The sequence below is a fragment of the Astyanax mexicanus genome, chromosome 8 (assembly GCF_023375975.1).
Source record: "Astyanax mexicanus isolate ESR-SI-001 chromosome 8, AstMex3_surface, whole genome shotgun sequence".
NCBI classification, from domain to species: domain Eukaryota; kingdom Metazoa; phylum Chordata; class Actinopteri; order Characiformes; family Acestrorhamphidae; genus Astyanax; species Astyanax mexicanus.
Window position 1 is genome coordinate 57,177,973 of NC_064415.1, and position 12,612 is coordinate 57,190,584.

Sequence of the window (12,612 nt, forward strand, 5' to 3'; positions counted from 1 at the left end):
AAAACATTCAGCTTGTTTAGGTCTTTTAGCTCTTTTGTGGTTTTCTAGAAGGAATTTATCTCAAACTGATTTGGTCCATTTTTTTTCTTTTAGGCGCTCCAGTAAACCAAGCCTGAGTGTCTTCAGGAAGGTGAGTCATTCATGAGTGATTATCTGTCCTCTTAACAGACCTAAATTAAGACACCAAATTATTGTATTAACTCAATAATGCCAATTACAGCTATCCATATCAGATGGGCAGTGTGCCAAGTCCTGCTGGAAAATGAAATCCACATCTCCATAAAAGTTGTTGACAGTAGCAGAGGGAAGCATGAAGTGCTGTAAGATTTTGTGGGAAAACAAAACTGCACTGACTTTAGACTTGATAATAAAACACAGTGGATCAACACCAGCAGATGACATGTCTCTCCAAACCATCACTGATTGGTGGAAACGTCACACTAGACCTCGAGCAGTTTGGACTGTGTGTCTCTCCACTCTTCCTCCAGACTCTGATCACTTAATTTCCTTTAAATGAAATGTAAAATTTACTGATGATCAGTGATGGTTTGGACAGACATGTCATCTGCTGCTGTTGATCCACTGTGTTCTATTATCAAGTCCAGAGTTTATTAAGATGCAGATTTCATTTTCCAGCAGGATTTGGCACATTGCCCACACTGCAAATGAAAAAAACTCACTCTGTGTGTAATACCTCTTTTTTGTGTTTTTGATTAAAAGTCATTTTGGGAACTTCAGTATAAAAATACAATCTGTATGGTGGTGTTGTAAGGTATAAGAGCTCTGTAGATTTGAAGTGTATATTGGCTGAGGTTGTCTCGATATCTTTAATGTGTTTCTGTGTGTTTGTAGGCTTTGGATGGTTATAAATCTTCTGATGACTCGAGCTCAAGGAGGGACTCATCAGATATTTTCAGCGATTCTTCCAAAGAGGGCTGGCTGCATTTCAGACAGCTCAACACAGAAAAGAGCAAGGTATGAAGGATGTTTTAACTTTTATATTTATCCTTTAGATTGATTACTGTATTTTTGCGCACTATAAAGTGCATTGGATCATGCGACACTAGTAAGGAACAGGGGTGTTGCCATCTTTTCCTTCTAATTCATCAGCTTCCGCTTTCGTTTATTTACAGTAAGCTTAGATTTACAGAGTTCCACTAAAACTGGAGCATTGGCATTAGCTGCTAACCGCTAACGGTAATGCTAATGCTGCTTTAGCAGAGCTAGGCGAGGTTTTAGCAGCAGGCTACAGGCCGATTAATACTTACCTCTGAACGGCCAAAGAGCTGTCGCTTAGCACGGTTAGCTGCTAATGCTAATACTGCTGCAGAACTAAACTGTAACTAAACTCCTGTATAACTCTGTACTTCAGTGTTGGATGGCTTTACTGCTCCTTAATACCTGACTGGTAGAATTCATGTCAGTTTTTGGGAAAATTAAAAGATTTTAAGTGTCTTATAGTGCAAAAAATACAGTAATATATTGAATTACATGTAGCTCTGTCTCGCTTGTGTTTTGTAGCGCGTGGGCGGAGGCATGCGGCCGTGGAAGCAGATGTACGCTGTGCTGCGTGGCCACTCCCTTTACCTTTACAGGGACAAAAAGGAGGGCGTGGCTCACGCAAACTCTCAGCTGGATGAAGATCCGCAGCCGGTCAGCATCAAGGCCTGCTTAATTGACATCTCGTACAGCGACACCAAGAGAAAGAACGTCCTGAGGCTGACCACGTCCGACTGTGAATACCTGTTCCAGGCAGAGGGCAGAGACGACATGCTGTCCTGGATTAGAGTCATTCAGGAGAACAGCAACCTGGATGAAGAGGTGCGCTCGGGTCTATCTCAGTGATTTTTGTCGCATTTTAAGCCACGTTAGAGTGAAAAACCTTGGAAAATTTTGCGTAGAGAACCTTTTAATGCAGTACGGTTGTAGTGTTAGCGATGCCACAATGCTGTTGCTGTCAGTTTGGTTCTTTTAGTGGCTGGTTTATCTAATAAAGCAGTCACAAACTCACCTTTTATGCCAGGTTTACACTGCACAATTTTAGCCCAGTTTTTCAGTCGCCAAAATTTTTCGTAGATCGCAGACAAAACATCTGCTGTTTACGCTCGCACAGTGTGAACTTCTGAAACGCCTGGCTTTTATAAGCTTTTATTTCTCGCCTGGCTTTGGCAAGCTAGATATCTGACCCAGTCAGCGACTGGGAGTCAGGAGCATCGGCTAAATACTACCAATAGAATTGCGGAGAAAGGAAACTAAAGGTCCAAAACTCACCTCCTGCAAGTGAGTCCTCTATAAATGGGGTAATTGGAGCTAAAAGCTAAAAACTTGTTCTGAGTATTTCTTTAATTTTAGAAAGAAGAATAGTGTTTGTTACTAAAAAAACATTTTACACTGAAAAAAAGGTTTTACACTGTAAAGCACTAGCTTAACTGCTGCTGTAAGCTGATTGGTTGGCGAGCTGATCCTGGAGATACAGGTAGAGCATGTTTAAAAAGCTATAAGCCTTCAAAGCACTAAAAAATTTATATTTAATATAGTTCTGTGTTGTGGACATGAGTACATATTTCATAATTAACCTAATCAGACATTTATAAACTAAAATAAAAATGATTTTGCTCAGTTGATTCATATGAACCCGTTCATGTTGGACTCACTTTAAGTGCGTATTCTCCTCTATAGAGATTCTCTGGCATGGCATTTCCAGCAAAAGAAATCGACTCAAAAAGTTTTGTATTGTGAACCTGGCATTAGATGATAGAACATTGCTGTGAGGAGATTTTAACCACAGCTTACATTTGTTTTGGTGACTAATGTTTGCAAACATGCTGCAGTGTACAGTGTTTACCCTTAGTTGAACACACCCAAATCAGAACAGCTCATAAAGGGCTTGGTAATCAGCTGATTGCTGAATCAGGGAGAACCCTGAGCTCTCCAGGAGCACAGCCTTCCAGGAACTCTGTATTTGCAGATCCCATTTCTCTGTTGTTCCTCTACCCCTTGTTTTTAAGTGTAACCCTTTCGAGGGTGAAATCCTCCCTCCTTAGCATTAGGAAACCCTTCAAGCAACCAATACAGATACAGCATTTTAGCAATGGATGACTAAAGTTCAGCAACCTAGCTGCTGCTGCTAGTGGTTAACTACTTAAATTTAGGCTTTATCATACGTCTTCAGAAAGAGGGCAGGTGATGCATCTATTCCTTATTATTATCCATTCCTTAATTCCTCTGTGAGGAAGAGCTGAAATGAGCTTTTATTAGCTTTTATTCACTCTTATTTTATTTAACTTTACCATTCCACTTTAAATGCTGCAGCCTCGGCTGTCTGTTGCACAATTTAAGACTGAGACAAACTGTGATTTCTTGCGATTTCTTTTTTTTTTATGCTTGTTATAAAGAAAATATCAATAAAACATTAAAACTACACATTTAACTATGATTAAAATAATGCTGATCATAATTTTCAACAGTGAAAATTCTTGCAAAATCTCTGTTTAAACGGCAATGTAGCCCTTACACTTTCCCTAGGTGTGCACTCCTAGGCCTGCACGTTTAAAACAATAGAGTAGGGCTATGGGTATAATAGGATTGGGCCTAAATCCACCTGGATCAGCATTTTAAAGATGTTTTAATTAGACGTCTGTTTAGTTGCATTGTAAATAAAGTAGAATAAATAAAATGCACGTGTGTTACTGCAATAGTCTGGCTTCAGCTCTTTACTATGGACATATAAGCTTAGATTAAATTAAAAGGTATTCATTAACAGTGTGAATTTATCCATTTTATAAGACATATATATTGAATAGGCTAAAAGCTAACAGCTAACAGCTAGCTCATGTATCATAATGTGGGTGAGGGTTGAGCAGGACTGTGTTTGCTGAAGGTGTCGGTAGCTTTAAGCCTTTTGTTGTGTTTTTTCTCTGCATGCCTGTGGGACAGGTTTATTGTTTCTGTTCTATAGCTATAGCATTACTGAAGAGATTCTTACATTACTGTTTTATTGTTTTTTTCTTTTGTTTGTGCAGAACGCAGCCGTGACGAGCACGGATTTGATCAACAGGAAGATCAAAGAATACATTTCCATGAGGTAGGGTTACAGCTCAGATAGCCCTGAGACTAGTTTCCTCTGTTTTGCAACATTTTTTTAAAGCAGTTTTATATACTGTATATGTTTCTGCATTAATGATATGCCAAAAGTTATGAGACAGGAACTAGTATCGTGTCTTATTACTCTTTTGACAAATTTTGACATTATTTGGTTTTATTAACAATTCAACTTCATGTTTTACAATGTAAAAAGTAACTATTTATTATATTTCATGGTTCATGGTTCAAGCGTTGTTTAGCCGCTAGTGCTAATGCTCCTGGAAAAAAACGAGCCTTATAATCTGGTGCACCTTGTAGTGCGAAAAATGCAGTAACAAATTCGGCTGTGTGTTGCTTTATTACATGCTATTATTACATTCTTGTGTGTGTTTGTGTGTGTGTCGGTATGACAGTGCTCCCCCCAGCAAAACAGAGCCTTCCCCCAAAGCCTCCCGGCAGTCATTAAGCATCAGACACACACTGCTGGGTGTCACAAGCATCAAGGGCCAAAGTCCACACAGTCCGAGAAATGAACAGGAGAGAAGCAGCAAAGGTATTTACACTTTTACTGTTTTTAGAAATGAGGTAAAACGTCAGAATACAGTGCAGAATACAGATGTAATAGTTAATATTCAGCTTTATTTTATATATTTTTTACTGATATTACTGAAATATTTGCTGATATAAGTGATGAATTGTTTTCAGATGACTCCAGTCCACCCAGAGATAAAGCTGCATGGAAGAGGATACCAGGGCTGAAGAAGAAGCCCCAGGAGAAGAAGCCCCCAGCAGGGGTGACTTTCGGAGTGAGGCTAGACAGCTGTCCTCCAGCTCAGAACAACGGAGTAAGAGACCATGTCGCACGTTTTTCACACCAGGACTATTTGGTTTGGTTTTCAAACTTTGATAATTCACATCGCTTTGCATAGAATGAGCATTCTGGCCAGTTTTAGCTTCTCTCACAAGGTGGACTGGGTATTGTTTTTAAAGTTTTGATACAGATATGATAGTTTAAATTTTGTTTGATACCTTTTTTAAACTAATTATTCTCACAAAGCATATTATTTATTTAACAGCCGACATGAGTAATCTCATTCTCTCATACTGTCACAGTCAAAGGCTCCATAACTGCTTAAACGACATCTTTTTCCCATACGCTTACTGCTGGATACAGTTCAGTTTACGAGTTGTTTTTAAGGAATATCAGCATTAGATTGGCAAAATTAAATTGTTTTATTTAGTGGTGTCAACCACTTGAAAATGAAATGTCATGATTAGTTTTTATTATGCTGGTAGTTCCCTCTTTTTGGGAAGGAAAGTAATGATAGCATAGTGTGTTTTTTATGTCTGGCAGACCAGATATTTTTTTTTACTGTATTTTAGTATGTGAGAGAGAGAGAGAGAGAGAGAGACTGGGTGAGACAGAGCAAAGGAAAAAAAGAGACTGTGTGAAAGAGACAGAGCGAGAGAGAAAGAGAGACGGAAAAAGACTGAGCAAGCGAAAGACAGAGCGAAACAGCGAGAGCAAAAGAGAGACAGAAAAAGAGACAGTGCAAGGGAGACGAAAGAGAGAGCGAAAAAGAGACAGAAAGAGGCGAGGAAGAGAGAGAGAAAAAGACAGAGCAAGTGAAAGACAAAGCGAGACAGTGAGAGCGAAAGAGAGACAGAAAAAGAGATGAGCAAAGGAGAGAGACGGAGAGAGAGGGAGCATTTTGGTGCGTTTAGATTTTTACCTGTGGAAAACAAACCAAACTAAATGTTCAAACTAAACTAACCAATTATCTGATTTGTACCATAAAAAATGCAGGTGTGAAAATACCGCTAATAATAATACTTATCGGTTGTTTTATTACACAATCCACAATGTCTGTATATGATGTATCATTGTCTGAACTTCCAGTAATTTTTTCTTTCCAATTTAGAGGCATAGTTGTTTCTAACAACTCCTTTTCTGTCCTGTTTTTTTTTGTGTGTGTGTAGTTTGTGCCTTTAATAGTGGAGGTGTGTTGTAAGTTAGTGGAGGAGAGGGGGCTGGAGTACACTGGGATCTATAGAGTTCCAGGGAACAATGCTGCCATCTCCAGCATGCAGGAGGAACTGGACACAAAGGGCATGACTGACATCGACATAGAAGATGACGTAAGTGATGAAGAGATTTTTTTTAAATCTGGATTTTCATTTGTATTTGAACTGTGACCATATTGTATTGCATATTGATCAAAGAGAATGTTTCTACCTGTAATTAACTCTATAGAACATTAGAACACTAAAACCAAAAAAACATTAATAAAGTCAGTGATCAGTGAGTGTGTCTACCTGTAAAACTCTATTTAATACTGGTATAAACACAAAAACGATGGATGTATATAATGGTCACATGGTAGACTTGGCATCATATATGCTCAGTTTTAGTTTTATACTGAACAAACCGTCAATTAAAACCTTATATATAATATAATCTCTCTCTTTCTCTCTTTTCCTCTTAACAGAAATGGCGAGATCTTAACGTCATCAGCAGCTTGCTCAAATCGTTCTTCAGGAAACTTCCAGAGCCGCTGTTTACTAACGGTACGAAACAGAAACCTTAATATTTGACTGTGCATTTTTGATATGCTTTGATTTACCGCTGGTTTCACCCTCCTAATATCACTTCCTCATACCTGAGAGAGTAAAGAAGAGTAAGGGCTCCTCCTAGAGGATGCAGACAGTATTGTACCACTACCTAAAACTTTTGGTACCACTTTAAAATAAGACTACCTTTATAAAGGGTTTATAAATGGTTTACAAATAGTTTATTAATGGTTACTAATTAGGGTGTAACTAAATAAAAATCATTAATAATCAGTTATAACACATATGTAGAAAAGGCAACAATGACCTATTGTTTGCCAAATAGTGAACCCACAGCCATCTATATTGTTGCCCTTTTTATAACTGATTATTAATGACTTTTAAGGCATTTTCAACCTAATTAGTAACCATTAATAATTAATAACTAATTGTAAATCATTTATAAACCCTTTATAAAGGTAGTCTTATTATAAAGTGGTACCAAACTTTTGTTATTGGTGTTTTATCTCTTGTATTAAAACAGCTATGGTTTAATTTGTGATTTATGTTCTGCTTACAGAAAAGTATTCTGACTTCATAGAAGCCAATCGAACAGTAAACGGAGTGGAGCGGTTAAAAGTACTGAAACGACTGGTGAGCAGAACACGTTTCCTGTGGATTTAATAAATTATAATATTTTAAAACATAATCAGATAATTTATCCAGTGTTTTATCTTTTTTCTCTGCAGATCCATGAGCTGCCTGACCATCATTACGAAACCCTGAAGTTCCTCTCTGGACATCTTAAGACTGTTTCTGAGCACTGTGAGAAGAATAAGGTATAATAACATTACATTTATCACATTTAAGAGCTGTAGTTTGATCTGAATCATGTTTCTTTTGTATCTCAGCTACATTAGAATAGAGTGACTGAAGTTAATCTTTCTTTTTTGGGTTTGTTTTCCACAGATGGAGCCTCGTAACCTGGCTATTGTATTTGGACCAACCTTGGTCAGAACGTCTGAAGATAACATGACCCACATGGTCACACATATGCCTGACCAGTACAAAATTGTGGAGACATTAATTCAACAAGTAAGTCCCATAGCCAATTAATTGTGTGTGTGATTTATTCAGTGTTGTGCATGTGTCTGAGATTGGCAGTGAGGCTATATTGGGTGATTTCATTTTTCTAAATTCAGCTCTGTGGAATCAAATGAGATAAATGAGAGTGGCACTTTATCTAAGGAGGGCTTTACTGTCCTTTATGATCAATCCCTGCTGGTTTACAGGGACTCTGATCAGCACAGAGAAAGGCAGGAGAGATTGTTTTAGGGTCTCTGGTGGGTTTTGAAATGTTAATATGTTAATATATAATTTAATTTGAAAGCTTTAGTCTATATTCTGCTCACTAGACATTGTTCTGAAGCTTAATCATACATTTATAATTATAAATATACCTTTTTAATTGATTAGTTTATAGGAAATAAAGCTTGTTTAAAACAATTTTCCATTTATTAAAGTGATTTATTTGTACGATGCAGGGAACTACTTGACTTGTGTATTAGCAAATAATCAGCCAGATTGAGAATCAGGGCTAAAATTGAGGCAAAAATCATGTAGTGACGTAGCCTGAGACACAGCATTTGCACAGCATTGTTCTATACTGTAATTGTCTCTGCCCTGTCATTCCTAAACACTCATCACGCTGTCCTTTGTCTTTCTCTTGCAGTATGACTGGTTCTTTAAAGAAGACGGAGATGTGGAACCCATAGTGAGTATTCATATGAAAGGCGTCTCCTCAGAGGACATTGTGTGAAGTGTTTTATCTCTCATTACTGTCACGGCTTCAGAAGTGAGAGCCAGCACGCCTCCCTGCCCTCACTTATTATCACTTATTAATGTTGCTTTAGTGAATCATCTTGTTTTTGTAGTTGCAGTTTACAGAGTCTTGGACAAGTAAATCGATTTACACAGTTCTCGTCCTTGCACTGATTGTAGTGTCTCAGTCTGTATATGTAGATGCATAAAGGCACTAAACCCTAAATCATATTTTTTCATTAATAGCTGAAATGTGTTCCTTTTTTGTTGTGAAACATACAAATACAAAAAAATGTATAAACCTTTCCTAACCTTTAAAAACGCTTTTATTAGGTTTAGCTGTGCTCATTTTTGCCCCACCTCTAAACCCATACATCACCCAGTGCCCCTCCCAAACTACCCCTCAAATTTATTTATTTTTTGGCATTTTCAAATTTGAGCTGAGAGTAGATTCAGCTAAATTCAGGGGGGTTTACTGCCTGTTTTAAATATTTTTCTACTTTTTATCCTATCTAAGGAACTATGTTTTTATACTTTTAGTGTAAATGGGCGGGGCAAAATCACTAAAAGGGCGGTTTTACTACTTTAGACTACTGAATAGATGTATCTGTAGTGGCAGCGCTTTAGCTTTCTGAATATGAAATGTCTTAATTTCTCCTTTCATCATTTTGTCTTTCATCATAATCATCTTTATTTTTCTACATTTCTTTAGGCCCCTGTAGAGCAGGAGAGCACGGTGCAGTCGCAGCCCGTTCCCAACATCGACCACCTGCTAATGAACATTGGGCGCACGGGGCAGTCCCCAGGGGATGTGTCAGGTAACGCGGCGTTACAGTTCTTCCAGAGAGTGGCAGCATGTTTCAGGACAAGGAGAAGAAAAAAGCGTAGATGTTCTGAGATGAAGGAAGATCTGACAGAGAGAAAAGAAACTTGTCTAATTGCACAGATGTTTCTCTGTTTGTCTGATTTTTGTGTTTTTTTAAATATATACAAATATATATATTTATATATTTACTGGAGTAGATTGGCAGCTACACACTGTCACTGCTTTACACTGATTGTGTGTGTGTGTGTGTGTGTGCGTGTGTGTTTAGGGTTGAGTAGGCTTATGTAGCAAGCTTATGAGAATGTCTGCATATGTGAAAGTGAACTATTTTAGCAATTTTATGCATTGCTTAAGTTTTTATTAAAGCTGTCTTTAAAGAAAAGAAAAAGAAATTGGATAAAATAGTTCCAGTTCCTGTATGTGAAGCTTCTGAATTCTCTTCTCCTATTTATCTAATTTATCTTATTTATTTTTTTAACCTCTCATTTAATTTTTAAGTTTTATTATATATAATCATGGTTATATCATGCTTAGTCGTTTGTCTTCTGATGAAATGACGTTATTTCTCCAGACCTCTCCTCTTTACGTTTGCTTTGGTTTGGTTTAGTTTGGTTTGTATTATTTCCCCTTTGCTCATACCATCCTTCCTCCTCCCCCTAATGCTTTAGCCTCCGTTATGACTCCACTCCTCCTTTTCGTTCAGTTCTTTTTCCTTCTTCCTCTTCCCCTCTCCCTCCCCTTTCTTGCAACTAACCCGGCATGTTCTTTCCCAAAAGATTTAAGAAAGAAAAAGAGAAAAATGAACGCAATTGAAATGAACAAGCAAATGTGGCTCACCCGTCTGACCCGTCTTGTCTCTAGTGTCTTCTTTCTCCCTTGTCCCCGTCCAGCCCTGCTCACACATTACCCAATCTTGACACAGGCCAAGTGGGCGGCGTCTATCACTCGGTGATGTCACTGATGGACTCTGTAATGTCTGTGATGGACAGCTGGGACTGTAGGAAGAAGGAGGAGTGTTGTCCCCAGTGTAGCTGCCTAGTCTGCAGAAACCCTCGGTTCTTGTAAATTGAGCCCGAACCCGACGGGAAAAAAGCAAAAGAACACAAAACCAAAAGAAATTAAACCCCCCCGAGTGAATGTCAGAGAAGTCGATATTTTTTGTCATCGTGGTGTTGCACGTTTTTCATATCTTATAAGACTATTATTAACAGAGAGGATACAGAGCGGTGATGGTGTCACGTGTCTGAAAAGCCTCTTTGCTGTCTCTCGTTGTCTCTGAAGCTGACCGCAAGGAGTTCTAGCATGGTATGGTCTCCAGGTTTTCCTCCGCTCATGTGGCATCACTGTCATGGTGTCTGAAACAAACAAACACAAAAAAGAAAGAAAGAAAAGAGTGTGGTGGGGGGCTGAGCTGGCTTTAGCACACAAAAAAAACAACAAACAACAAACAAGCACACAAACAAGCACACAAACATGCGAACTAGTGCTGGGCGGTATTCAATTCAATTCAGTTTTATTTTTTTTTAGTGCTTTTTACAACAAAAGGTGTCTACAAAGCAGCTTTACAGAGGAAAAAGCAGCACCACAGAGATGGCAATTATTGTGGCGACACAGTGGCAAGAGTAAAAATAACAGAACGAAACAACAGTAAAGAGAGATAATGTGGAGCTATGTATAGCTAATGTAAAATGTACTAATTTATGAATGTAAAAATATGAAGGGCACATGATTGATAAATATGGATAATGTAGAAACAGGTACTAATCTATCAATGTGAAAAGGTGATGAGCACATAATTGATCATTGATAATGAAGAGCCCATTTACCGGTTCATTTATTATACCGTAGGGGAAATTAGAATTGGTATGCATTTTTCCCATACCGCCACACCACTAGAGGCGCTGCAGAGTGCTGTGTGGAACAGCACTGCCAAAGAAGCATGCTGGGTTAGCACATAAGCCAGTTAGCATAGAAAGGTAATGCACTGGAGTAATGGTAGCTCGTCCCTCGCTCCATCCCACCTGAAAACACCACTTTATTCCCCAGACGAGCCCAAAAATGGTACCGAATACAGAATCATTTATTCAGCAAGTGATTAAACTCCCTAAAACTCGAGGATACAAGGTGCAAAAAAACGTACTTAAGTTACAAGAGCAGTTACAATAGCCATGTTTAAATATATAAATACTGTAGCTTGCAGGATATTTTTAATGCACACAACTGAATTTATTTGTTAACTGGAGAAAGACGGGAATTGTGGCTGATTTTAATACTGTAATGCCTCTAATGGCTTCAACTTTTGTTGGTTTGAAATATGTATTAAAAAAATTACTTTTGTAAATGAAGTCGTGTTAAATTTGTTGGCTTACCTCTTTTAAGGGTCTATTGTTTAATTTAAAAGCCTTAGGGTTTTATATTTTATGTACTCCTAACAGTACAGTAAGTCACAAAAATACTATATTAAAGCCCAGTCATGCAAAAAAATACAAATAACATAAAATGAAAATACTGTGATATATATTTCTGGTCATACCGTCCAGCACTATAGCAAACAAAGAAACCCCAAGAGATATTCTGCTGCACATAAAACATTCTACAGCTAGTCTGGTGGAGAGTGAGCAAAGGGGCTTTTTAATGGGTTTTTTGAAGAGAAACCCAACCTAAAGGACACTGTTCCTCCCCTGCAGTTGCTCTTCCTTTTAGCCTTTGCCTTATTAGCCCCTTTCTGCCCTCCTGTCATATCTGCCCCTGTTATTGTCTCTCTCTCTCTTACCCCTCCCATTAATCTCTAAGTGCTTCAATCCATCCTGCACTGCCTCAGTCAGACTGAAAACCAAAAAACTAAAGTACAGATAAGGCTCACTCACACCAGTGCTGCAACGTTTAGCTGTTAGCTTTAAATGGTTGTTTCTTATTCAGTTAATCAGAAGAAGCAACTCTCAAAATACAGCTCTGGAAAAAAATAAGAGAGCACTTAAAAATGATGAGTTTCTTTGATTTTATCAAATTGAAAACCTCTGGAATATAATCAAGAGGAAGATGGATGATCACAAACCATCAAACCACCAAACTGAACTGCTTGGATTTTTGCATCAGGAGTAAAGCAGCATAAAGTTATCCAAAAGCAGTGTGTAAGACTGGTGGAGGAGAACATGATGCCAAGATGCATAAAAAAAAACTGTGATTAAAAACCAACCAGGATTATTCCACCAAATATTGATTTCTAAACTCTTAAAACTTTATGAAAATGAACTTGTTTTCTTTGCATTATTTAAGGTCTGAAAGCTCTACATCTTTTTTGTTAATTTAGCTATCTCTGATTTTCTGCAAAT

General features: G+C 38.0%; 1 protein-coding gene across 5 annotated transcripts in view; it reads left to right on the forward strand.

The window, feature by feature from the left end:
• The window catches only part of arhgap21b (Rho GTPase activating protein 21b), a 162,414-nt gene that overhangs the window by 40,466 nt on the left and 109,336 nt on the right, over positions 1 to 12,612 (forward strand). For all 5 annotated transcript variants that reach the window (XR_007440252.1, XM_007250616.4, XM_022677784.2 and 2 more), the window contains 13 exons: positions 94 to 130; positions 853 to 975; positions 1,522 to 1,821; positions 4,023 to 4,084; positions 4,497 to 4,636; positions 4,789 to 4,928; positions 6,064 to 6,222; positions 6,573 to 6,651; positions 7,214 to 7,287; positions 7,383 to 7,472; positions 7,603 to 7,728; positions 8,366 to 8,407; positions 9,167 to 9,272. Coding sequence is in view for 4 of the 5 variants with exons in the window: in XM_007250616.4 (XP_007250678.3) it covers positions 94 to 130; positions 853 to 975; positions 1,522 to 1,821; positions 4,023 to 4,084; positions 4,497 to 4,636; positions 4,789 to 4,928; positions 6,064 to 6,222; positions 6,573 to 6,651; positions 7,214 to 7,287; positions 7,383 to 7,472; positions 7,603 to 7,728; positions 8,366 to 8,407; positions 9,167 to 9,272 (1,478 nt within the window). In the remaining variant the exon portion in view is untranslated. The remainder of the gene's footprint in view (positions 1 to 93; positions 131 to 852; positions 976 to 1,521; positions 1,822 to 4,022; positions 4,085 to 4,496; positions 4,637 to 4,788; positions 4,929 to 6,063; positions 6,223 to 6,572; positions 6,652 to 7,213; positions 7,288 to 7,382; positions 7,473 to 7,602; positions 7,729 to 8,365; positions 8,408 to 9,166; positions 9,273 to 12,612) is intronic.